Consider the following 27,999-nt stretch of genomic DNA (forward strand, 5'->3'; position numbering starts at 1 on the left):
TATCTCGGTAATCGAACCCACTTCCTACACTAAGTCCCAGTCCTCTACCGCTGGGCTACCACCACACAACTCACTGAGTATTGCATTGATAACTTTTTTTTTTAAGAGATAGAAACGGTATTTTCCGTCAATTAAGAAAACCATGACAAAAATGCATAAAATGTACAAATGTCCTACATGTAAGATTATTTTTTTAAAAGTGCCGCGTGTAAACGCATGTTTAACTTTTCTTAGTCTTAGATGACCTCTCTGTTACTTTCATTTGCACACAGAAGTGCTGTTGAAACAGTAAATGAAAACCTCAGCGGCGATAATACAAATGTGACACTAAAATATGTGTTACCGATAAGGGCGGCTTAACCTATAGTGCAGGGTGTGTAATGCACACGGGCGCCGCTCCCTGAGACAGCTAAGAGCATCATCTTGGACTATCAGGGCACAATAATGATGTGACAGAAGCGGCCAGCCAGCACGGTGGCGGCAGTTATGAAACGAGAGCGCCCTATGGGCGGCTTCTTTTTCGAACATTTTGTTTCAGCTCGAAATAAACCTTATTTCACGTTTTTAAAGTTTAATACTGTAAGCTGTACCTACTTATAAAATAGCTTGTTGGAATATGAAAAAACTTTCTTGTTACGACGGCAAAGTTAATAGATATAGTCGCGGAGGGGGGTCAGGTCTAGATGGCGCAATGGTTTTATTGCACACGGTCGCTACACGAGCTAGAGCCGCCCCTAGTTACCGGTGATGACTTACGGCATAGAAACAATATAACAGTTGGCAGACCACAGAAAAGATGACAGTCTTAAGATTCTGGTGTGGAGACCACAGACCAGCAAGCACAGCATAGGACATCTAACCATGATGTGGTCAGATGACCTAGTAGATATTTTGGTAGATACTGGAGACAGGCAGCTTCTAACCAGTTCTATTGGAAATCTAATGTATCTATATCCAGGAATGGGCGTTCTATGATTCGATTTTTAAAAAAAATTGGAGGGAATTAAATAGATATCGATTTTAATAATGTCATTTAATTTATGTTGAACGTTTATCAATGTCATGTATCCTCATATGCTCTCTTAGTGTATAGTTCCTTGCATAGGACTTACAACAAATGCCACATGTGAACGGCTTTTCGCCCGTATGTTTTAGCATATGTTTCTTCAATCCATGATTAGTAATAAACGCCATATCACATTCCGTGCACTTTTTATTTTTGTGTCCGTGCGTTTGTCTTATATGTGTTGCCAGGTAGTGTTTTATTTTGTACTCGCGTCCGCAGATATGGCACGCGAACTTATGAGTAATCCCGTGCGCTTCGGACATGTGTTTGATTCTATCGTTGTAATGTTTCATTGGTTTCGTGCATATCTGACATTTTATAATGCGATTCGAATGAACGCTTTCCATATGATTCGCTTTAGATGTCTTAGTTTTCAGGACTTTCCCGCATTTTTCGCAAGGGTAGTCGCCCCTTTCGTGCGTTCTTTTGTGGACTTCCAGACGTCGGGTGTTAAGGAATGACTTGCCACATACGTCGCAGATGCAGTTCGCATAATGCTCGTTAAGATGTGTGGTCAGTGTTCTAAACACGTGAAACTCTTGCTTACAAATATGACACGTGAACGGACTACAATCAACTTTATAATCAGCTATACACTCGTTATAAATCGCTTTATCGTGAACGCTGTCAAAATGACGGCACATCTCTTTGACGTCTGTCAATGTCAAACAACATTTCCGACATTGCAGATTAGAAATGTCTATTTGCAAAGATCGAGGGTAGGACTTGATCTTTTTTAATTCAGCATCTATATCAGAGTGCGCGCTTAACGTGTGCTCTCTGAGCGGATTGATCTCCATAAAGTCTTTTAAGCAGAAGAAACATTGGAACCAACTCTTGTGGTGTCTGAATGGGCAAGCTGTGGTATCTCTCAAGACAGTTCCACATGTCAACTTGACTCTTTTCCTCTCCGATATTTGTTTTACATGAGTTTTTCTTTGCATCGGTTTTTGTGCTAAAAATATAAATCAATAATTTAGACAGGGTGTTTGGTTATTGGTGTTTAAGATTTAAATGCACAGTTCCTTATCCAAAAATCGAGGGTTCAAAAGTATTTAACAATGTAATGAGAAAACTTACATTCCTACATATTAAAATTAATTATTCTTTACTAAAATAAATTTTAATATGTTAATAATGGAGTTTTATATATCCTTACAGATTTTGTACTGCTTTAACCCTTAAATGCATAATGTTGACAAACTGCGATCATTTAAACGTAAAATTTAAAAGTAAATGCATATTGTTGTGTATCTGTTGCAGATGTATGGTTTTTTTTTTAAATAAATAAGTATAAAAAATATATTTTTTCTTTTTTTTTCCCTGCTTTTTAGTGTACTTTTATGCAATATTTATAAAAGTATAAATAAAATTCATGCATTTAAGGGTTAAATTATAGTCCTGTCGCATTCTAATAAAAAAATGTAACTTATTTCAGAGTGATCACTAACAGAGTGATTGTAAATAGGTTTAAAAGCTCTAAAGCTTTTTGGTCACAAATTAGGTTGACATTGAACCCCCCTACAACTATATGTAATCAACCTGTGTACAATAGTAAGGATGTAAAGGACAAACTGGCAAGGATGTTTACCGGTAAGGTGGATAAAATACCTCATTAAGATCATTGAAGACTTTTGATTCAGGTCTTATTGGAAATCTACATGAGAGACCATGTCCAGCGGTAGATGTGGAGCTAAAACATGATGATGCAACATTTCTCTGAATAAGATGGCCATGGAACATTTATAGATTTCTAAGGTACTTTGTGGAGTGACCTGGTGTCAGGGTCACCGAAAGGGGTCCTCGATTTCACAAGAGATTGTAAGATATCCCTAGAATCACAGATCCATCAAATCATCTTTTCAGTTAAAATCAAACAGAAGTCTTCCCAATAATTTTATACCTTTGTTATCCGTTTGTATAATTTCTTTGCAATTATTTAATAGCACTATATCCCTTAATTTACTTTGAAGTGATATCTGATCGTCTATATTGTGTGAAGTGACTCTAGCCAATTGTGCAATGGGTGTATCCGAATTATAATCTGTCTCTTTCTCACTTGTCTGACTGTTTCTTTCGGAGTATTTTCTTCTTTTCTTCCGAACGCGTACTTTTTTATTGTTGGACTTAAGAAAACTAGTCTCATTGTTTATCGAAGCCGCATCTGTGGAAATTTACAATAAGTCTAATTTTAATTGAAAATACCTTCAGTACATTAGCGTTAAAAATGCATGTGAGCCATGGACGCCATCTGTTGTCGTGATTTCTACATAGAATCTGGAGTGAGGTGATCCGTAGATGAACGAAAGTACATAAGGCAGCGGATTGGTTGGCCGGAAGGACCTTAGGGTTCTCAAGTGGAAAACATTGATTGGCATGGACAGCATAGTGCCATATTACCCTGTTAAAACTGAGAGCACCAATGTAGGTATAAGAATTGCTCATCTGAAGTGGCAATGGGCGGAGCACATCGCTCCTGGAAAATATAGCTGTTGGGGCCGAAAGGTTCTCGAGTGGCGGCCACGAGGCGGAAGACGCAACGTAGGTAGACACCCACTAAGCAGACTGACGGCATAGTTAAGATCGCGCGAAGTCCCTAGAAGCGGTCAGCGCAAGACTGGTCCTTTATCAGCTGAAGAAGAAGAAGGTCTTTGCAAAATGCTTCCCATTTTCTTAATGAAACAATTGGGAGAGATCTATATCCGGCATTACATGCACTGCGATTGAAAAATGCAATAAAAATGTGAAAAAAATCAAGACATATTCACATTATAATATTACTTTTGTGCCGCCTGTTAGAGCATCTTGTATGCTTATCCTCAGTAACGGTTGTGGCCAAGTACATCATGAGGAAGCGATTAAGAAGAAGAACTTTGCCAAAGAAGCATTCTATAATAGCGATCCATGTTTCACTACTAGATATACGCATACTTCACACGAAAATAAAACAATTCTCCTAAAGTTCTCTATTCCTAAAACATGTAAGTGAAAAATAATTATAAAAGCAAATGATAGCACTTGTAGCAACAGAGAGAATATCACAGGATATATAGAATCCATTTATTCACTTTTTTTTTAATACTTACCATCATTTGTTACAACATTTAAAAAAATGTTTTTATTCCTAATTTCATCTTCCTTTTCCGATTTTTCTATGGCTGGGACATCTGGAATTTTTAATTTATATCACATCAATTATAGGAAATTTTTACAAATACAATTTTAATTCTAGTTTACAATACCTGTTTGTTGACAATAATAGAGATTGAAATATTTTTCAGATTGCAACACTTGTTTCTTGAAAGCACAGGAGAGTCTTAGCTGGGCAACACATTGAGTACACACCAGCTGACTGCGGCCCCATTCTTGTAACTGCGACATCTTGAGAATTCATGCTATGATTTTGTTATTGTTATTAAACAATGTATATTTTATGAACACTTGTAGAAACATATAAAGTACAACTTTGAAAAAACAGTAAATCATCAAATCTACTTGACTGTTGAGTGTTTGTGAAACCATAAACCATCTTCATATATAATACCTCTCAGTACCTTAGAATGAAGATCTAAGATGAGTCTCTGGAGGTCAAGGATGAAAGTCTACGATCTATGTATATCACCCATGAAGTTTGAGGGCACTGAAGTATGATCTCTCATTTTGAGACTCATTGGCTAGCTCAGTCCCACAAAGTGCCACAGAGAGGGCTATCTTTGGTAATTCTCTACAACACTGAATTTAAAACTGATTAGTAAGTTAAAGTTACAATCATTTATACATCTCCTTATAACACATTCAGAGTTGTAGAGAAATACCATAAGAGCATACCCCTCTCCATGGCTATATAAGCGACTGCAAGCTTATCAAGTAAACCTGAAAAGTGCACATGTCACATTTATACTAGATGTAAACCATCATGTACCATGTTGCAAACTCTTTGTAGGAATTGGCATATAGCTTATTATATTTTATATTGGCATATAGCTGGCCAAATACTGCAGATACTATGATTTTTTGTTTTTGATTCCCTTGAATTAAATTTTAAAAGGCATAAATATATGCTTTAATAAATGAATATGTTGACTGTATCAGTAACATGCGGATAATCAATTTTATTTTGATAAACTACAGTAGAAAACTAAAATATAGCGTTACCTAGTAATGCTAAAAATGAATGTATAATATCTTTGATATATTTCTTTTAACTTACAGAAATACCAAAACATTCCTGTAACATCTCATGATAAACCTCTTTAATGCCTGCATCTGATATGTATGCTACAGTCAAGTTACTGCTGCCGCTGGCAGATAAACAACACCGACATACATCTGGCTGGGAAATCCAAACTTTTTCATATTCCGCGTCCATTTATTGAATTTTTTCGTCAATATTATGATTTTTGCCATTTGACAGTTATAGGCATGTTTAAATAAAATTCAACACTCAAAGTCGCTCAAATGTCGATGTTTTACTTCGCTAGGTACATACTTTAGTTAATGAATATAAATAATTATTTAGTTTTATTACACAATCATATAGTATCTGTTATGTTTAATAAACAACTCGAACGATAATTAAAGTTATATATTCACATAAGTTTTTACAAAATTGGTTTTCTGTAGTAACTAGGAATTAATTATCTGTGATGTACATTTTAGCGCCATTATTAAAAGTCAAAACTTAATGTACATCTGCTTATAACTTATTATAAATATAAAATTTAAAATGCGTAACGTTGAAATCAAAGGCAAGGTACACGATGTGGAGAGGATATGTAGAATAGCAGAGGAATTGAGTGGCGGTCCTTGTACGATTATAAATCAGAACGACGTATTTTACAAAGTTACCGATGGACGTTTAAAAATGAGGTTCTTCCCGGATTCTTCGGCTGTCCTGGTGAGATACAGTCGTGATGATGAGGGAGGTCCTAAATTGTGTAACTATGAGTTGTTAGAATTCTCTGTAAATGAAAAAGATAAGGCAAAATTGCTCGACGAAATGTTGCAGAAATGTGTTGGCTTAAGGGGTCGTGTTGTGAAGGAGCGGTAAGTCTATCTCATTAAGTTTTTTATTACCTTTACGACATTCGTCTATTTAGTAAAACCCCAGTTTTAAATTCAAGGTGGAACTCTTTTATAACTTTAATATTTATGGAAACAAAAGGTAGTTTCGATTTTAGTTTCCTATTTTGAATACTGAGTCAATAATATTTAATTTATGCCTTTCTCAATAACTAAAATTTATTGGTTAATTTGGCTACTACTATGGAGGAACCCTATGCTAAACAAAGGATGTTCTCTGGCTCTTAATGATGAATTTGGTCAGTTCCTGCTGGTCCTATTGGAAATCTAAGGGAGTAGCCATGTTTGAATTTGAATTTGGATACACAATCAAAAGACTATCATACCCTCACAAGTGGAGTAAATTAATAAATGATTGGTTCACTTATGCAAAAAATAAGTTAATAAGGCAGTGCAACAGTAGCAAGAAATTTACGGGTTCAGTTAGATATGGAAAAACACTAGCAGAGATAGTTGAATGTGTTTGTCGAAAGGTTAAAAAAGTATTTAATGTAAGTACAAATGAGGGTTTTTACTGTCATCATAAAATATTGGTTATAATAAATCCTGTGTATCCATTTTACTGCTCAAAACTCACTTTTACAGATTAAAGCAAAGATAAAACAACCAATATTTTGAGAACATTAATGATGGTGTAGATTGTTGTCTTTGTGTAATGGTGGTGGGTAATTCATAATTGTCATGGCAAGTGTAGTTTGTTTGGTCAGCCATAAATAATAAATAGTTATTGTGTACAGGCTGATAATGTACTGTTATTAGGCAAACAAAAACATAACAGGTTTTGGGATGTTTCCATCCAATGCATAGTTGTTTGCTTTTAAGAACCAGAGAGATGTCATCTATCGCTCATACTTTTACAGCATATAAATTTGCTATGCATTTATTCCTAGTTATTTCATTGACTACATCATAGTATTAGGAGGACTGGAAACTAATGTCATTTCTATCAACATATTTTACAGAAAAATCTATTGATTTTTACCACTCTGGCATTGAAAATTTGTATACAAGATGACAAAAGGTTGCTAATAATGAAGGTGAATATATTAATGATTAAAAATAAAAGCTTGTTTAAAAATGTGGTTTTGTGAATTCAAATTAAGAAAAGCGACATTATTTTCTAGTCCCCCTAATATTTGAAAACAATAATTGTGTAGTCTTTAGTTATATTTGTTTATTAAGCGATAGTAATTAACAATAAATACATATTTACAGCTTCTTTAAAATACAAAAAATTCTTGTCTATAAATTTACTTTGCTGCATACTTGGGGATTGTACACTTTTTCTTATGCATGTCCATAATATGTGGTTATTAATATCTACTTCCAGTGACCATCAGTTCTGTGTGCTATGTGGTCTCCCTGCTGCTACTTCAGCTTGTCAATCAACTGGACTATATTAGTTACTATAATTAGACTAGAAACCACCACTCAGAAATGATCAGTTCTATTGATCCAATCAATCCATTCTCATCAGCCTGGACACCTACTGGATAAGCCTCCCTTAAAAATAGCATAACTGGTTCTGTTCTACACACTTTCACTGACTTTGTGTGACCGTAAGTGTCGAGATAGTCACTCGAGAACTTTGCTGCCCCGACAGCAGGCTGCATGAGCGAAGTGTCGTGCCAAGTGGCACTTTAAGCAATTCTTTAAGTACCAGTAAGATACAGCTAGCAATATTTTTTTTGCAAAACTTTAGTTGTATTAACAAATGCTCTTGGTTCCAGAAAGCTGTATCTAGTTGGACAGACAAGGATCCATATAGACACAGTGGAAGGGCTTGGAAATTTTATGGAGTTAGAAGTTGTGCTGAACCCAGAACAAACATTAGAAGAAGGTCAGGCAATTGCTAAAGAGTTGCAAAAGAATCTAGGTGTTAAAGATGAAGATTTATTGGAATGTGCATACATGGATCTTCTGGAAAGGAAGCAGTAATGTTGTCATGTGCTGGAACTAAAGTAACATTTTCAAAATGTTTATTACTGTTGTGGTTAATTTGAATTAAGAGTGCAGTGATCATTTTCTACTGACATAGCCCTGAAACTAATCAAATCATTCCTAATTTGAAAGTCGAATTTCACAATGACCAGAGAGCTTTCTTAACAAGCTGCTTTTTATAGCCGTTGGACATTCCATATATTTTGAGTCAGAGTTGGCTTTTAATCTTGCCAAATCCTCAAGAAATCCTAACAGACTGATGACACCTAAGAATTCGGAGAGGCTTCCCTGTGAACCATAGTATGTAGCTGTTGTATGCAACTCCCATACCCAGTAGTAGTATGTGAGGAGCAGTCTTTCCTAGGCATGCCCTGCATAGAGGACTTCCCATAAAACTTAGTGTAAAGAGATATTTGTTAAGACTATGACCAGTTTTGATCTCTGCCATTAAACATAGTTGAGGTCTCGATAGCCAGAGCAGAGTTTTGGAGACGTGGCAGCTTGATAACATTCCTCATGGTTTAACTAGTGTTTCTGTTATGTTTCCAAGTTCTCTCCAAAAAGATGGACCTGGACTTAGAAAGCTTTCTATAAAATTCAATGGTTTTGTTCACCAATTGGTTAGGACTTGGCCAGGCCAATTCATTACATTCTTAATATGAATTAATTAGTGTTGAACATTGTATGGAAGATGAACATTGGTGTGTATCAGAAACTTGACATCAAATCGCATGTTTAAAATATTTGAAAAATTCTCAGAAATCTCATCTATCCAGAAATGTTGCAGGTAATATCCATGGATTTTAAAAATGGCTGACCTTATATACTTTACTGGACTCCTATAGCACATAAGGCGATATTTTTGTTAAATTAATCAAAAAAACTTAGGTAATATAGAGAGGGAATGTCAATATTTGCAACAACAAAATTGAGTATATCATTAAAGAATTCTAATCATTGTCCACTCACAAGAACCGACAACCATGATAAGGTTGTCTGGTAACAATTTCTATTGGAAAGTCTATTAAAACCCAAGACCAGCTGTGGACTTTCTACCGCTGAAATAATGATAACAATTATGACTCTAATGTGGTGTGTGGATTTTTAATTAATGTGAAATCTTCCACATGCAAAGATTAATATTCGAAGCCTTCAAAGATATATATACTATCAAAAAATGTAAACTATATTACAATACTCGGTGATAAATATTGCACGAAATACAGTGTGTGCGACAGAGATCGTGCTCTACGAAGCCGAAACTAACCGATTGTCTCTGTCCAAAGGTCGATGTGCAATATTTATAGCCAGTGACAGTAATTTAATTTGTAGTCCTATAGCGTTTTTCATCAAAATTAAGTCTATAATTTTTAAGGAAATTAAGTGCAAGTGTTTCCTAACATGTTGAATTTTAACTGTTTGTAGATATAACTTAATTATAAAATCAATGGGATCAAATCCTGTCATGTGATATAACACTTAAATCCTAAGGCTTGTTGTTGTTTGATTATATGAAATATATAAATGAAAGAAAGAAAATATGTTTTTTAAAAATTTTATTTAGAATTTTGTTACCTATATTAAATTACCCGCATCCAATTTGTAAACAGGTATTACAGATCTATTGGAGATATCACATTTTTTGCTCTGTTATCTCTAACATGGAATTGGCCTAAGCGCCGGAACTTCGAAATTTTCCTTTGTAAAATACTCTGTTATCTGGGGAATAAATTATATTATATCTACTTGTTCGCTATGCCAAGTGCCATCCTTATAGATGACTTATACTTAAACCATAATTATCAGGCAAGAACTAATTTGTTTTGAAGTTATTGCAAACTACCCTATGTGATGCACTATAATTTGCCATTTCAAACTGAATTTCTGCATGAAAACCTGACTTCACACTTCACAGGTGAACATCTTGTCATCATAATATCTTCAAAATGACTCAATTGTTCAACAGTTCTATCTTGACATAATGAGCTAGTTTCTGCAACCAAGCGAATGTTTATTTTGAATTAGGTTTTTTTTATTGGCCCCTATTTTTGGGGAACTCTCAATTCATTCCTAACATGTTTCAGGTTAAGGACTATATTGGGAAAATAAATATTTGGGTTTAATTAATTTTATTTAGTCGTTTCTTCATTATGTGGTCTTTCGCTTTCTCTACTACTTTACATTACAAATTCTATCACTCTTTATTTTGCAGCATGTTTCTTTCTTTCGTCTCTTCTTATTCTTCCCCACATCCTTGTATTTAGATTTTTAGTAAGAAAAGGACTAATATATAGCGACTTCCGCTATGTAGCAGTAGTTGTGCAATAAAGTGCACAAATCAGTGCCAAACACCGACTACGCTAATCGGTGTAACATTATTCCTGAGGATGCTCCGTGGAGGGGTGAAACACGAGTTGAGTGAATTAACGGTGGTAGTGGTGTAATTAGCATTGTTTGCCGCATGCGCATTTATCAGCGGGCTGGCGAGCGGTGCACTATATTGCACAACTACTGCTACATAGCGGAAGTAGCTATATATTAGTCCTTTTCTTACTTAGGATAGACTTGCTCAAAGTAACGCCTGAATCTATTAGATATTTACATTTTTAATTAATTTACATATTTAGGTTGTCATTCCTTATTTTTTCCTTTTTGTCATTTAATACTAATCTTTATCTATTTTGTTAGTGCTTATATTTTATTTGGTTGGCACTAGTCTAGCCAACGGAACTTCTCGAGAAATACCAAAAGACCCTTGATATTGCTGACGATCACGGGGCGACACTTGGTGAACCAAAGTACGTGTGCTCTGTAGGATTTCACCCCTGCACAGGATACCATGCATAAATGACTATCCATTACACCTACAGTAAACAGATGTTTATTAAGACATGTCCATTTAAGACTCCTGTCATCTGATAAATTATAACAGTTTTATAAGCTTTGGACATTGGGTTGAACTCTGCTATCACTGCAAACTGTACTCAATGTGATGAGTCTTAATATGTCCTTTTAAACTGCACTTTTGCACGAATGCCTGTCCACATACTGCACAGGCGAATCTCCTGTCGTTATTGTGTATCCGCATATGCTCTTTAAGAGTTTTCTTCCTCGCGTAGGATTTCTTGCAAACAGAACACTCATATATCCTCTCACCATTGTGCTTTACCATATGAACTCTTAGTTCGTTTTTCGTGAAGCACGTGTACGAACACACATTGCACTGGAAGTCCCTCTCCTCCAAATGATCTCTTTTCAAATGTCTTGACAAAGTGTATCTCCTGTCGAAGGACTTGTCACAAACATTGCATTTGTACCGCAGTGGTGCTACTCCGTGAACATCCACCAGATGTTTCTGTCTCCGGAAGTACTCTGAGAACCTCTCCGAGCATTTGGGACATTTAAATCTCTTAACATTCATATGTACTGCCGCTACGTGGTTCTTTTGCTTCTGTAGCGTCGAGTATACCTTTTTGCAGATATCACAAGGGAAAGTACCGCCTGAATGGAGAGATTTTGCGTGTACCCTCAAACGGTACTTGGTCACGAAGCCCGTACCACATTCCTCGCAAACGTAATTTCTGTAGTGGACATTCATGTGGCGCTCTATAGAGCCGAAGGTCTCGAAGTTGAATCCACACACCTGACACTCATATATGTTGGTCTGCGATAACTTGAACGGTACGACTCTATCTGTGAACTCTGTGTGGAATCTCTTCTTGTGTGCTTTGGTCAAATGAGATCTAAGTTCGTTTATGTTCGGCACTCTCTCGTCGCATATCGTGCAGGTCAAATTTGTCACATCAACGTACACCACGAAGCATTCTGAAAGGTTGGTTTTACTGAATTACATCCATGTAATTAATTTTTAAATTACTAAGCTATTAGGAGGACCGGAAAGTAATGTCGTTTCTGTCGATATATTTTACAGAAAAACTGATTAAAAATTTTTATACTAGGTTGTTGATAACGAAGGTGAATATGTTGTTGATTAGTAGTTATGTGAATTTAACTTAAGAAATTGACATTACTTTCCGGTCCCACTAACATGTGTCGTGACCAACACAAATGTTAAACTACCCAACATGCACACTATTTTATTATCGCATAAGAAAAGGACAGTGGAACCATCTCAGGTATACGAATTTGAACGATCTTAACTTTAAAAAATTTCAGATGTTTCCTTATACTTTCTGAATAAAAATGTTATATTCATCTATTCATTTTATTATCCTATCACATTCTATCCTAGGATCATATATATTCATCAATTATTTATTCTTTATCACAAGAGAAGGGAAAAACGTTAAAACTGTCCAGGTCGCTATTTTCAAATCGAGCTATAATTGGATCTTTTAACTTAATTAAATCTTCGTACTTTGTTAGCCTTTTTGTTTCATATGCAGTAGTAGTAGACAACATTGCAATTTCATTAAAATATAATACGTTATCATATAGTGCTACCGAAACCGCTGTACCGCGCAGTAGGAAAGTGCGACGAGGTGGGGGCTGAAATAAAACAAGCATGAGGACTTGCAGGGACCAACACATGGGGGATTCATTGTGGCAATCCATCTTTCCAGCTAAATGCAATAAGACATATACATATTTTCTATTTATTAAAAATTCTCACCTACCTGCACCGTAAGTGGCAAGAATCTTTTTAATCTCGCTCTTCTTATGCAGTTTCCCCTGATGTTCCTGCAACTTTTCCAAGTTCTCGAAGACCTTGCGACAATAGAAGCATGGAAAACCTGAACGATTTCTATTCTTGAACGGTGTTGCATTACTATGTTCCAACAGTAAAGAAGCGTTCACAATATGTCCCATTTTTTCAGATATGTAGAGTTTTTTGCGTTTCGCCAAGGTTTGGTCGGTGTCGTCGTGATTAAGCAGCTTGGCTATCATTCTTGGTAGAACAATTTTACCTACATCAAAGATATATGTGGGTAGTTGTAAAACACTTGAAAATATATGACATAAGTGTACGACTATCATACAACAATGATATTCTTTATATGACTTTAACATATAACAGTTGTATCTAAACACATAAAGCAGTGTTTCCCAATCTTTCAGGTGCCATGAACCCAACATAGCTTTCCTAAAATTCTTATGTCCCCCTTATATGTTTTAATATTAAATAATTTAATTCTTTACTTAAGAAACATTAAGGAAAAAATCACTAGGAAATTGTTAACGAAACACCGTAAATAATTATTCAAAATATGCAATGAAAATTTCAAAAACAAATTCTTAAAAATTTTTGAAGTAGGTTTTGCTATATAATATTTTGTTTATAAATATAATGATTTACCGCAATTACACTAATTAGTTTTTGTTAAAAAGTTAAACTCCGGAGCGCAAGCGGTAACTCAGTTAAGTCCATTTTTGGACTATCCCCCTTAATGATCAAATTTCCCCCCGTGGTGCGTGGGCCCCGCGTTGGGAAACACTGATCTACAACATCTCTAGCTATGGCCCGATAAAAATGTGAAATCAGAAGGCATGAAGGGAAAAATTGATATGAACTGTAAATACCAAATAAAGATACGTTATTATACATACAGGGTGATTGATTATAGGTAAAAAGGTTTAAAGGGGTAAATATGTAACTCATATGCTGTAAATTAGTTCAGGTTGGTGTGGCTACTACTAAGTGTATGGTACGAGTGACAAGCGGAGCGTTTTTTGGTTTTGGTCCAAGTTAAACCCGCTCAAGCGGAACACCTGGACAGTTTAACAATGTCATCACTTATAATTTAATAAACTGAATTGAAGGTATTCTTACAAGTGATTGATGGCACATTGCTTATAAAGTTAAGGCTAAGTTTTCAAGAGACTTAAAATGAATAAAAAAAACTATAGTTTTTATGTCTATCTTTTGACAATACTAAAAATTTTATTTTACTATATTTATACATTAATATTATACCTTTCAACAATTCCAAGTGCCGAAAGAATTCAGGACAAGATGCCTGCAGCGATTCCCTCGTCGGTAGTTTCAGCTGGTCCCTTGGGAACCTCGCAATGAGCGCTGCCTCTGTTAACCCAGTTCCCTCATCAAATGCAGCTGGATCATCTTTTGTAACATCTGAAGCTAAAATTAATAATAATAAATGTATTAAAAAATTATATGTGCTATGGGCTGATATGATGATTTATTTGTTATAAATCTTACCATAAACATCGTCAAAGTTATCAGGAATATAATCCGAATCGCAATCCATAGACACGGTCAAATCTTTATCTTCTTCCTTCACATCAACATCATTTTCAGTTTTGATGACGTCCACCGCTTCCAAGGAATGGTTGTTAACAGGCACTAAAAATAAAACGATATATCAGGGGTGACTAAGCTTGATAGAGCGAACTATTTTCCAAAAATTGGAATTTTTTGCAAGCCGCAAATGAATAAGCATTTAAAACACGTAAAAGAATGTTTTTTTTACAAAAATCATATTGATTAGATATAATGGCACACGTATGACAGTTCTCCTAATAATACTTAAGATGCCGGTTAGTTAATTACGATCGGTGTTTGGATTTCGCTAATTTTATGGTGAATAATAATAAATATTCACACCAGTAATTTGTTTCAATTTCCCTGAAGCTGACATAAATAATATAAATTTAAATAAATAAATAATTCCACAATCCATCGGAGCCCAAAATAATCGTTCAAAGAGCCGCAGGTTGGCCACTCCTGCTATATATAATCGATGTAAAACAAAAATTCTACTAAAATACGTTTCAATAATTTGTGTATTATAGCTAGTTTGTTATTTATATCTTTTTTCTTCATCAAAGTTATTTTTCAACCGTTTTATCATATTTGTATTATAAAGAACCTAAAAAAGGAACAAGTCTGTTTAATTTACATTCAGAATCTTGTTTTAAAGGTGTTTGACCTTGCCTATATATCTTCACAACAGAGTAAGTGGCCGTTAAGGTCTAGGAGTGAAGACCAGAGACCAGCAAGTGCACTTGCAAGGTTTGAGCTGGACGGTTCTGGTCTAGGTGTTCTCGGGCGACAGGAGATTTTCGGAGTACCTTCATAGGTTTTATCACATGAGAGTATCTCGTGCATCTGGGACCCAGGCTTGGACCAGACGCTGATGCACAAAGTAATCGGCTGTCCCATATTTGGCGCGAAACCAAAATTGCCAGTTTCGGTAGCAGGAAAGTATAAAGGAAAGCAACATCACCTTTATGGAGTACTATAGGAAAATAATTTTAACTGCAAAAAAATTTATAAGACCTAAATCAACAGAATAAAAGTAAATATTGTAAAACAAATTGTAAAACCGCAATAAATAATAGAAAATAAAAATAATTGATATGAAACAAAACTTAAAAGAATGTAAAATGAAGATTAAAAATCAAATTTTAAATTGCAACAGTATTCTGTAGACGGACAAAGGAAGAGAGGCGTTATGTGAAAGGTAACAAGGTATGGTAAGGAATGAAAGAGAATGAAAAGGACCACAGAGGAATGAATGAATGATTTTAAGAAGTTGAAAAACACTGAAATTTGTTGGGAAAACCTTTGTCCAGCAATGAATATCCCACAGCTCAAATGATGATATATTTTCACACTGCATCTACATATTATAGACCATAGGTGGCCAATCTGCGGCTCTTTGAAGGAATGTTTGTGGCTCTCAATAATATTTCTATATTCAAAGCAACATTCTTAACGGTATCAATTTACTCCACTTAAAATTCTTAAAATCTAAACACCGATCAGTTTGAACTAATAATCCTCATCTGAAAAAATTACTAAGGAATGGTGTCATTGATTATCTATCAAATTTTTAAAGAATAATCAATAGAAGTAAAAGAAATGTCTAATAGAATCAGACGTTACCTCGCGGAAGTCCATCCTGACTAAGAAAGGGACTAATATATAGCTACTTTTTCTTGCAGTTTAACTACTTGTTTCCCATTGCTTGTTGCGCATTCATCAATGGGCTGGCCGGCGGTGCACTTCATTGCACGACTACAGCTGCATAGCGGAAGTAGCTATATATTAATCCCTTTCTTAGTAAAAACATTTGATTTAGCCATCTCCATTACTTTATCGGACTTCTAGACGCAGGTAAAAGTTTCACCCATATATTGTTGACCCAAAAGTCGGACTAAACGGTTTGACAGCTCATTTTTGGCAAGAGTCACCAAGATTTGGAATCAACTGCCTAGTCTATTTTTCCTAATAAATTAACTCTGGAGTCTTTAAGAGTAGAGTGAACAGATTTCTTTTGGATGGGTGTGTACCACCTTCATCTTTACCTACACTTTCCATCAGGTGAGATGGAAGACAAAAGCCTATTCCATTACAACTATGTAAAAAAAATTGTATAAAACTATCTATATATACATACTGGATCGTTACCATTTATGAAGATAGTGTCTTTCTCGGTGATGGCATTGAGTAGTCGTTCCTCAGAGTTCACAACCATTAGACGGAAGTTGTTCGCATTCCGTAGACGGTGGACACATGATACACACACCAATGAACTCAACCCTGTATTTGTTGATAACTGAAACATTGTAAATTATTCCTTAGAATATCCAGGGTGATTGGTCATTGGTGTAAATAATTAAAAAGAGTGTTTTTACATTTATCTGCCATCAATTAATGTATGGTACACAGCTTAAAAAATAATAAATAATGTGATAATAATATAGAAACAAAAGGAATTTTCAAACACAGATTCCTACATATTAAAATAATAATTGTTTAAACTGCCCTTGCAGACTTCATACTGCCAGAACTTATCAGCCTACAGTATTCAAATTTAAAATATAAATGAATTAAACATATTTCTTAGTGATCACTGTATATAGGATGATTGGAAATAGGTGTAAAAACTTCACAGTTATTTGCTGACAAATGAGCTATACCCTATTAAAGGTTTTACACACATTACCAATCATCCTGTAAAGGAAAGGGTAGTCTTAATAATTATTGAAGCAGCATTTAAAATAAAATGTGGTTTCAATGATTTAATCTATTTGTTGTATATCTATTTATTTCTTGCTAACCAAACAGAATTTGTCTTAGCTATTCGTAATTAATTTAGTGAAAAAATTTATTTTGAATAGACAGTTCAAAACTCACTTTGGAAGTCGTAAATTTTGTCTGCAATAACATTCTATGTGTATTTGGAAACTTGAAACATAAATGAGATTGATAGTCCTTTCCAAGTGATGGCATAGCCAAAGGAAATACAGGTTCGTGTTTGTACTATTAAGTCTCAGCTTCAATGTATTAGTTAATTTTATTACAAAAAGATTTCAGCTAATGTTCAGGAAGGCTCCATTGCAAAATTTTAAAAGAAATGACTTCATAGAAGATATCACAGCCTGAGAATATGTTCCTCTCCAGGCAACTTCTACATATATTATATTCCATAAAATCACCCAATGATCATTAATGCAATGAATAAGTATCTCTTCCTTGAACGGTGTCTCCATATGCAATTGATTTAAATAACAACCAGTTTACTTACGTAAATATTAAAACAATCCATGATCATGTCGACAAACACTTCTCTAACACCGTGCCAAAAGTATTCCGTATATATATCCTGATGCTGTCCTTTCTCTAAACAAAATCTACACACGCCATAATTATTTTCCATTTTCACTGAATTAATTGCCTTTGCGTATTGTTTACATTTGTAAATCGCATATGTTATTGTGATATGTCATGTAGACATATCTGTGGTTCTTGAAAGTAAAGTCATAAATCGAACAATATCGATATTTTTATTTAATTATATATTTTATTAATTAATATTGTTAAATAAGAACCTATATTAATTTAACAACATTGTATAGAATGCCGCAAATTTTACAAAATGGAAAAAAAACTATAATACTTAGTTTTTTAAAGATAGGTTTGTAATTAAAATCGATGAAAGTTGAAAATACCTATCAAAAATATTAGTTACTGCGAAATATGAAAGTATTAGCATTATATTTTTAAATGTTAATCCAATAATAGTTAGAAATAAATATGTTTATCTTATCGACTACAGGAAATGCATTTTACACGTCTGACTTGATATTAAGCGATGGCGAGGTCTGACGATGTTTTAGGCTTGCCTGGACATATCTATTTACACAAGACTTAAAGACCTAGTTTTAGTTATATGCAAATAACGATGCCGGTAGGTTGTATCATAATTTAGATTTTCAATCGTGTATGGATATTTTGAATCTGCGCATCTTGTTGTCCGGTGGAAGAAAGGAGATGGGGAAATTCAACGATGCAAAAATCTTTGATAAAATCGAAAGAACTCAGCCTAAGTTAGGTTTAAGCTGAATTTCAGTAAAACCTACTTTCTTACGAGTTCTCAACTGCGAACATGATGACATCTACGGCTGAAACAATGATGAATATATGTACTAAAGAAACTCGTTATATGAAAACGCGTTATAAACGTTCTGTTACAAGGATTAATGCATTTGTTACTCGTTATCTAAAATTAATAATTTGTAGTGAACTTTAATATTATAGGAAAATATTTCATAGTTTACATTGTACCGGTCATAGCTGTGGGTAGTAAGGTAAAAGAAACAGCGAACGGCAACAGAAGGAAAAATATATTTAATTTAAAAAGGAAGCCGAATTTAGCCGATTTTCTTTCCAAATGCAATATTATTTATTTTATGCAATATTTATTGTCGCTGTAAGATATATCGGACGCAGACATGCAACGTTACAACATTTCTGGTATTCCCAAATTATTTTGGGCAAGAGACCCATTTTTTCCAAAATAACATACCTAAGAACCCGATGGTACCCCAGTTTTTTTTTTCAGTATCTGAAAAATACCCCCGCATTACTAAACAAAGCCAAAAGATCACGGATCGGCTAGTGTAGCGAAGAAAGTCCACCCACAAGATGGGCGCACGAAAAGCCGTGGTGAAGTTGTCCGAAGATGCTGGATGATATTAAAAGGCCATTTCCAATATTTCCTGGTCGCGCCATTATTTGATAATGACTACCGATTTTATTCATATTTGTTTTCTAATACTTCATATTAGGAATTTCCAAGGCTTGCTTGTGTTATAAATAAATCACAAGAGTAATTGTAACACCAATTTTCTTTACATGACGGTGTGTATAAATCCATGGCAACCTATACCCAGCAGTGGACATTACAGCTGTAACGATAACAATCATAAATAAAACTCATATAAACTCACATAATTTATTTTACAATACAAATTGCTTTTCAATTATTATTTCCATTCGCTATATCCTGTTTCGAGGTAGAATTCTTTAAGTTACGAAAACTATTAAAATTATTCGCATTAAGGCCATGTCTAATCTTTTAGAAAGATTAGAGAAATTATTTAATTATAGTGTCCCACAAATTAAAGGTCAAGAAATCGTGTGACAATACTTAGAGGTAACACTAGGAAATTAATTAAAAACAATCATTGTCATATATTTTAAAAACTAATGCCATTTTATAAATAAATTTACACCCTGTGATGCTCTTTCATGTTACCATTGCGTAAATTTTTAAAATAAACGAATCGCACCACTATGGTTTGATTCTCAAAGATAATATCACTCTGTGGGACTATATTCTCATAATAATTCCTACACCCTTTAACTAGCTTCATCATCATCATCAGTAAAACTCCTGGACATAGATCTCTCTAATAGACTCCAGGGTCTTCCGAAGATCTTAGCAAGCCTGTCTTTTCACTCTGTGGTTGGATCTTCATTCCAGAACCCTAAAACCACAGTGGACTGCCCACTGCCATTTTATCTTTCTATTGTCCTGGCCTATATCATGGGCTAATTTTAAACATGTTGAAAAAAATGTATGTGATTTTGATTTATTAAATAATTTCACTCAATTATGCTTTTAATTTTATTTATAAGACACTATATATTAATTGCAATTAAGTTAAAATATTCCTTTTAAAATTATCTCAAAAATTTAATAAATCGGTGACCACAGTACATTTACTGTTAGCCGCTTGTAACAACTATCTTGAAGCTATTTATTCAGGAATCGCAAACAATAATTTGTACAAATCACTGTGAAATATTCTTATTAAAAACCACCAGAAAAAGAAATAATTTACTTTTTTCTTCCTTTACCACGCATATCACAAAACCCTAGACCATATTAAGGCCATGCATACACAATATCATGAAAACCGTCACTTTAAGCTTCAACCATCATATTTTTAACTTTGATAACACTTTTAGGCTGCCCATGGTGCACCCTGGAGTGTCGCATTAACCCCGGCTTACTCTTAAATCTCTCACTACACACATCACATATATAATTCCTCTCCGTCTCATGTTTCACTTGGTGATTCTTCAGTTCATACTTCATGAGGAATGTTTTACCACATTCCTTACACTTGTAATTCTTCTCTGCTCCATGTATCCTCCTCATATGAGCGGTGTAGTATGGCTGCCAGTCGAAAGTTTTTCCACAGATCTCGCATGCACTGATTTTCACACGTTCTTTATGCATCTCCATGACATGTTGGTGTCTTTGGAATGCGCCGAAGAACTTCTCCGGACAGTATAGACATTTGATCTTCTGTTCGTGACTGTGGACGAGATCATAGTGTTTCTTCATGTATTTTTTGAGTTTGAAAACTTTGTTGCAGGCTTTACATGGGTATTGTCCGCTGTTGTGTACCTCAACATGTTTGTTGAGTCGGCTTGCAGCTAAGAATGTGTCTCCGCACTCGTAACAAATGTAACTACTATAATGGGCATTCATATGTCCGTCGAGATTGTGGTAGTTTGGAAAGGAATCTCCACATAAAGCACAGCTTAATTGTCTTGTTAGAGTGTATGGTATTACTCTATTGTATGCCTCGTCTAAGTATACCTTGTGTTCATTCTCCAGGTGTCTGAACATGTCGTTCCATGTTAGGAGTATTGTACAGCAGACTGTGCAATGGAGGCTGTGTATATCCATTTTAAGAACTTCATTCAACCACTGCGGTTTCATTATTTGGTCTATGCTTGAAGTTCTCTCTTCTGCATGAACTGTCCTTGTGTGAGTTCTTAAGTCATCGGGGTCTTCAAAATGCATTCCGTCTGTAGAACAATATGCGCAATAATATCTGGATGTTTTCGTTTTGTAAGGTATAGCATTTGTATATGTAAGAATTGTTTTAATTTCTTCTACTAATTTATAATGTTTCTCTTGCTCATATAATTTGGTGGCTTCATCGTCAATTTCTGTAAGAGAAATAATATAATCAGCAGTGATATTTAACTCATAGAATTTTTTACATACAAAATATTGCTGTGGAATTCCCTATAAATGAATAAAAATTTATATTTATAACTAACATACGACCGAAGCTAGTGTGATATATAAAAGTGCAATACCCGGCGATAAGTATAGCATCGACCTTTGGAAAGAGAATCGGCTAATTTCGGTTCCATAGAGCGTTATCTCTGTCGCACTTAATAGGTTTAATTAGGTTTAGGTTGGGGTAAAATAAAATAAAAAAACATGTTCACATTATGTTTATGTATTTAATTATTTAGGAAAATTACATCTATACATGGACCTCCCTTTTGTATATCTATGGGGGATAAACCATATTAGCCATGCTTGGCAGGCAGATAGGCAATCGTTATCCTTCAGGTGGCTTTAGTTTATTTACATCACATCCCCACCCCTCTTGGAGGTATGTAGAAATTACCTAACTGCATTGCTTAAGGATAATGCTTTCTTTGTCAAGGGTACCAATCCGACAGTTATAGACTATTTGTTAAATTTGTCTTGGATTATGTGACACACCCATCTCTATATATTTTAGTCTATTTTGCTTATGTATGTCAACTGCTACGATGGAGCTGTGATAGCCTAGCAGTAGAGGATTGAAACTTTCCCAGGATACAATTTTATATAATTCACACTTAGTGCATTAATTATGAGAGAGAGGATGGGCAGCAGCGTCCGCTGCATATCATACATAGATATCTTTGGTGGAGGCCTATATCTTGCAGTGGGATACCCACTATCTGAAGCGATGACTATGATTTCAGAGTAATCACTTTATAACAAGTAATTGGGATTAATTTCAAAGGTAAGTGCAGACAAATGAACTATACATTCACTTGTTGAAAGCTTTTACATCTATATCAAATCACCCTGTATAGACTACAGCATTAGATTATTAAATCACTTACCCTCTTTATTAATTATACTACTTTGAAGTTTAGCTGATAAAGTCTTCCGAGGCACACCAAACATTTCCGATGCATGTTTACGTGACATATTATTAGAAACCACAGCGTCAATGGCCATCTTTAGTTGCTTCACAGTATACTGCTTGTATGTTTTATTCCTATCCCTTTTTGGTAACTTCTTCGGCCATTTCTTCTTCGGTTTTTCAGAAAACTGTTCTTCTGAACTCTGCGATGCATCTGAAATGACAGTTTAATATGAATTTAGATTTGTACAAAAATCAAGTAGAAAGTAAATCACAGAACCAAACCTTTTTTTTATTCTTCTTATATATATGCTAATGATCCACTAGTAAACAAATGTAGTTTTACGGAATGTAATATTATAGACATACAATAAAAAATTATATATTTTGTTTGGAACAGGAAACACTATGACATATTGTACATTTAGAGTAGCATATGGTATTATTTTTAACATTGTCTGAAGTGGCAGCGGGCTAGGTTCATCTCTAGGGACTTGACCTTGCAGTGGTCGGTCTAATGGCTGATATGATGATGAACAAATCTTCTATTAGTCATGTGAAAATAAACACGGACGTTCGTCTCCCATATAAAGACTTTACTAAAAGTAAACCACCATAAAAAATGTACAACACAAAAATTTTATAAAAAATATTTATCAGTTTAACATTACAATTAGCGGTAATAGTAAAATTCTATTTTACATACAATAAAAGCACCTTATTTTTGTTTTCACTGTTCGCGGATTAAAAAAATGTGACCCAATTCATTTACTTGCGGATACAATATGTACATACATAATAAGAAAAGGATTCCAATAGAAGTCCAACACAATATCCTTTGGAAATGCCATCAAGTGGACTAATAAACAAAGTTAAGTTAAAATGTTAAATTCACAGCCTATTGAAGAAGAGGCTTCAACAAACACTGGAAATGTGATATATAATTTGAAAAATCTCTGTGAAGGTTTAAGAATGGCAATTGAGCTTTGCAATTTCTTTATGAACATTGCCTCGTCTGTAAAACGAAGCCTAATGTTTAAGAGGCAAATTGCTAATGCAAGCTGCATGTCAGTTTGAATTAAAGGAGCTTTTAAAACTGCCAAGAAAGAGAAAATTACAGAATTCTTCAAACCATTGTTTAAAGTATCAATTAAATTGATTTTTTTTGCATTTTGTCACCTAGGAACGCATCCGCAATAATTGCATATAAATTACCATTCCATATTCACAGTTTCTGTATGTTATATTAGCTTATGTATTAGCTACCATATTTTTGAAACATATACCCTATGAATCAAGAATTTTTACTTTAATAGATAAATGTTTTAAGCTACAAAACATCTCTACTGCAAAATGTAAAAAATTATATCTACAAGCCTATTCTTTGACTAGGTCATGAAAGTTATCAATGGAACAGGTATTTAATTCAACTAGACGTCAATATATGTACATTCCACTATATATTAATTCAAAATTTGTTCATCTTACCATTTACTAAATGATCTGAAACGATCTCCTCTTTAATGGGGACTTCATTAATCTCTAAATATTCAACTTCCTCAAAGTCCTTCTCCAATTCCATCTCATCTTCTGTTACTTGTTCGACTTTAATTGCTGTGTAGACCATTACTGAAATAAATACATATAGTCAATATCTAACTAAGGCATTCTTAAATGTATTATCTATAGTGCAAATTTATACTAATTAACTGTTTATGTTTTTAGAGCCATTTAACACATCATTGAGCGGCAATTTTACTGAAAATTTATCTCGAATCTCGTGTCGGGTACAGTTTTTGCATAAATTTTATGTAACACATTTGAGGATGGTACAAATTAGTCTGTGTAACGATTAAATCAAAAACACCACCATCACTAAATAAACCCGTCACCCTAATGATATGGTCAGAGCGTCACCAAGTTCAATAGTTGCATCAGGAATATTTAAATAATTCTGTAAGTTTGGTGTAACATCATGTTCTTTCCACTCTTCCTTCAAATCGTCGTCACTATCTGATGCTATATTCTCTTTTGATATTTTGATGGCTTAATATCAGAGTTGCTTTCATCTGATGCAGTATCATTTTCACAGTCATAATCACATGGACAAACAGATAAAGCATCTGCATATAATTCATTGAAAGATTCTTCATTATGTTCCATCACTGATTATTTATTACTACATGTTTTTTATATCTAAAGGTTTGAAGGCTCTTATAAGCGAGAGAAACAGCACTTTGTCACAGATTTTGTCATGGGTGGACCATTAATCTGATCATTTAGTGACCACGGAACTCATCTTATGAATTGTATTTTTTTTAGTCATTTTGCCTAATTGTAAGATGTTATCTGCAGATTTAATTAATTAATAATCTGTGTAAAATTTTAAATATTAAAGCTGTTATTAATATTGGTCTTGCATATATCATTTGAATAGGTTTTCTATGGCTAGACAGAGGCTTCTCCCATAAAATTCCGAAAAAATTAGTTGGAAACAACCCGAATTCAGTTTCTTCATAATGTGTGTACGTTCTACTCTTCACTTGCAGGTCCCTTGGTCTGCATTTCAAAATTTTTTTGATACTTACTCAGAAATGGGCTTATAAAGCGCGTATTAAAAAAAACTACTTCTAAATGGTCATTGTTTCAATTTACTATTACCAATACGTTAGTCAATGTAAAAAAATCCCTACAAAAAATTGTTATATTAGTACTGTATCAGGGGTGTCCAAGCTTTTTTGATAGTTTTTAGAAATTTCTAATTTTTTGCGAGCCGCAACTGAATACGCATTTAAAACACGCGAAAGATTTTTTTTTACTAAACTAATTTATTGAAATTAATTATACAAAAGTACAAAATACGTGTAGTGATATAACGGCCCATGTATATGTCAACACTCCCAATAATACTTAAGATGCCGGTTAGTTCATTACGATCATTGTTTGGATTTCGCTAATTTTATAGTGGAATAATAGTAATAATTATTCACACCAGTAATTCGTTTCGATTCCCCAGAAGCTGATATAGGTTATATAAATTTAAATATTCAAATAAAATGTTAATCGATTGTAGCTAAAAATAGTTGTTCAAAGACCGCTAAATGATACCAAATATAAAATTCAAATTTATTAAACAGGATTATAATGAAATTCCCACAGTACAGTTACAGTGCAAAACACTTTACACTGATACATTTTGTTAATAAAATGTTAATCGCTTTTAAATAAAACTTGTTTTAAATAATTATTATTATAAATTCAAAGTTTATGATATATTTTTTTAAAAATAACTACAATATAAGCATTTAAAGTTAGTTTACATGCTCATAGTAAAATTATTGAAGCAATTACAATTTATATAAATAATATAATTATCAAAATATTATATATCTTATTAAATATGCATATATCTTATTAAATGTATATATAGGACAGGGATGGACAACATCTGGCCCTTTAAACATGTTTATGTGGCCAGGTCAAGTATTACTCAAATTTAATTTATTTTATCTTCTATAAATATATTTATATAAAATTATCTATAATAAAATGGTGGTACATACTACACAAATACATGCTACATGGAAGCAATCAAAAATGACTATTGATCAAGACTGATGGATGCAAAATTAGAATGCTGCCTATGTATAGCTACCCCCCATCAATTCCAATTTATATTAAACAGCTTGTATAAATAACAGAGTGCCAAATGTTTCATTATATATTTCATGTTATTTCACATTTTGCATCAAGATTTATATGAGAATTCTCTACTTTTTTATTATGTTTATTGCTTTGTTACTTTGTGTGACATGCCAAAAAAAAATTGGCTCATTATTTAAAAAGGTTGCTCACTTCTGATATATAAACATGCTTGGGATTAGTGTCATGCTGATTTTCACATAACAAACAATTTGCTGGGTTCTGCTTGATAGAATCAATGTTTGGTACAACCTTGCAGTAATTTTTGTACTAAATACATATTTAAATTTAGAATATTTCAAATTCTTTACTATTCATAGGCTCAATCCTATTTTAAAGCATGAATAGTTATTTCATTGTTTAATTTCATAACTACGAGTGTTTGAAGCCAGGCAGTAGTAACTATTAAGTGAAATAATAAATACATTTCACAAAACTAAATTAGCCCGCACATGCAAACCCAAAGAGCCTTACGTTCTTCCTGATGCTCACGCAGCACCTCGTCACTCACCAGCACTTCCCTTTTGAATGCCAGTGCATCACGCAACCTCAGGATGCAAGAGTTGCAGATCATCTCCATATACTGTAGGTGCTCTTCAGGTTGCTGAAACTAAAATACACAAACATTTTTTTAATTGTCTTAGAAATGACTTACTATTTAAGGAGGCCTGTGGTATCCTGTGTGACCATCATGGTACCAGTACAGGGGGGGGGGGGGCAACTTTTGACTCATAAGACATATTCGGCTTTTTAACAGGGTATTTGTAACTCTTGATAAACGTACTAAGTTTATTTTAATTTTTGTGCCATTGAAATCTCCTTACTAAAATATATCAAGTTTATACATATATTTAGAATTACTGAGGGCTTTGCCATATTCATTTGTTCCATTAGTTTCTTTACAGGGCCACAGGTTTGTGGTGTCACTTCAAAAACAATGCTAGTAGTTACATCTTAGCCATACATCATTACACTATGAAAAGTGCCTGACCCATTATCGCTTGGTCACAACCACCGGCCAATTTCCCTGACAAAATACTATCATAGTAGTAATAAACAAAGTTCAAAAGCAGAAGTTAAAGTATATTAAATTTTGTGAAAGAACTAGCAATGAAAACATGAAACAGGATTCTGGATATAGTGCAAGAAAATCGAAATTTTATATTTATTTTCGAATGTTACATAGCCAAGATTTTAATTAATTATTAAAATAATATTGAAATAGGTCAAAATAATTCTAATTGTCAATAAACATAATCATGTAACGGAAAAGAAAAAATATTTGGAAATTAATTAGAATAAAAATTTAATAAGAAAAACATTTTCTTACTGATAACGCAAAACATTCAGACAGCATTTGACCATAAATTTCAATTTCTCCCTCGAATATCTCGGGCGTCCATAAATTCTTTAATTCACCCTCGTTGAGACAACATTTACATCTTCCCACAAAAAACACAGTTTCACCGTTGGACGAATTCATAATTATTTATTTTACTAAAAATGGACAATGTTTTTATTGCTATACAATTTTCATGCAGCTCCATGCGCCATGTTTGATTCACTGTTCATAGTGTGGTGAAAACGATGTAAATCGATTAAAAGTTTTCAACAAACGATAATTAGTGAAATGATTGCAATCGATAAAATAAATAAATTTGAAATAACTTCAAGTTTCTTTATTAATAAATTAACTCTACGAACTCACCCTGGCAATTTTTAAGGCAATCTGTACATAAACAAGACAAAAAAGACAAATAAGACCAAAAAGACCAGCCTCGTGTCGATTTAAAAATCTCGATTTTGCGAAATTCTTTCCATAATTTGTATTACACTTTATTCGCGTCTCATTGATATATTTAGCGAAAAAAGCATTCTCAATTCCAATAACTGATATCAAAATAATAAATGTATTATTTTTCATTGGATGTATTATAAAATTCAATAAAATTACGTAAAATGTAAAATAGTGTGTGATGTTT

General features: G+C 33.8%; 3 protein-coding genes across 3 annotated transcripts; 1 reads left to right on the plus strand and 2 right to left on the minus strand.

Moving 5' to 3' along the window:
* Positions 1–1,038: 1,038 nt before the first annotated feature.
* LOC137926431 (zinc finger protein 559-like) lies at positions 1,039–5,456 on the minus strand. Its single transcript, XM_068770030.1, has 5 exons — positions 5,277–5,456; positions 4,309–4,447; positions 4,153–4,233; positions 2,970–3,230; positions 1,039–2,021 (listed from the first exon to the last, which is right to left on the minus strand). Exons 1-5 carry the CDS (start codon positions 5,433–5,435, stop codon positions 1,039–1,041), a joined length of 1,623 nt encoding a protein of 540 aa, XP_068626131.1. The 5' UTR covers positions 5,436–5,456.
* A 319-nt stretch (positions 5,457–5,775) lies between these two features.
* Positions 5,776–8,151, plus strand: LOC137926166 (uncharacterized). Its single transcript, XM_068769726.1, has 2 exons — positions 5,776–6,112; positions 7,879–8,151. Exons 1-2 carry the CDS (start codon positions 5,793–5,795, stop codon positions 8,084–8,086), a joined length of 528 nt encoding a protein of 175 aa, XP_068625827.1. The 5' UTR covers positions 5,776–5,792; the 3' UTR covers positions 8,087–8,151.
* A 2,906-nt stretch (positions 8,152–11,057) lies between these two features.
* LOC137926432 (zinc finger protein 11-like) lies at positions 11,058–27,544 on the minus strand. Its single transcript, XM_068770031.1, has 10 exons — positions 27,348–27,544; positions 26,492–26,627; positions 23,804–23,944; positions 22,293–22,529; positions 20,302–21,329; positions 15,077–15,224; positions 14,271–14,414; positions 14,025–14,189; positions 12,727–13,017; positions 11,058–11,914 (listed from the first exon to the last, which is right to left on the minus strand). The coding sequence occupies exons 1-10, from the start codon at positions 27,498–27,500 to the stop codon at positions 11,058–11,060; spliced, it is 3,300 nt and encodes a 1,099-aa protein (XP_068626132.1). The 5' UTR covers positions 27,501–27,544.
* Positions 27,545–27,999: the final 455 nt, after the last annotated feature.

The sequence above is a fragment of the Battus philenor genome, unplaced genomic scaffold, assembly GCF_028537555.1.
Source record: "Battus philenor isolate CCGP_79_NKW_IND1 unplaced genomic scaffold, ilBatPhil1.0.hap1 SCAF_29, whole genome shotgun sequence".
Classification (NCBI taxonomy): Eukaryota; Metazoa; Arthropoda; class Insecta; order Lepidoptera; family Papilionidae; genus Battus; species Battus philenor.

What these genes read in the sequence shown, in the direction of transcription:
- LOC137926431 (XM_068770030.1), bottom strand. Translation starts at nt 5,435, where the DNA reads ATGGACGCGGAATATGAAAAAGTTTGGATTTCCCAGCCAGATGTATGT. An exon ending in AGGAATGTTTTGGTATTTCT is followed by an intron (nt 4,448 to 5,276) that starts GTAAGTTAAAAG and finishes TGAATTCTCAAG; the next exon opens with ATGTCGCAGTTACAAGAATG. An exon ending in TATACAAACGGATAACAAAG is followed by an intron (nt 2,022 to 2,969) that starts GTATAAAATTAT and finishes TTATATTTTTAG; the next exon opens with CACAAAAACCGATGCAAAGA.
- LOC137926432 (XM_068770031.1), bottom strand. Translation starts at nt 27,500, where the DNA reads ATGAATTCGTCCAACGGTGAAACTGTGTTTTTTGTGGGAAGATGTAAA. An exon ending in GCGTGAGCATCAGGAAGAAC is followed by an intron (nt 23,945 to 26,491) that starts GTAAGGCTCTTT and finishes TATTTATTTCAG; the next exon opens with TAATGGTCTACACAGCAATT. An exon ending in TCTTGCCACTTACGGTGCAG is followed by an intron (nt 11,915 to 12,726) that starts GTAGGTGAGAAT and finishes CCAACCTTTCAG; the next exon opens with AATGCTTCGTGGTGTACGTT.
- LOC137926166 (XM_068769726.1), top strand. Translation starts at nt 5,793, where the DNA reads ATGCGTAACGTTGAAATCAAAGGCAAGGTACACGATGTGGAGAGGATA. An exon ending in GGTCGTGTTGTGAAGGAGCG is followed by an intron (nt 6,113 to 7,878) that starts GTAAGTCTATCT and finishes TCTTGGTTCCAG; the next exon opens with AAAGCTGTATCTAGTTGGAC.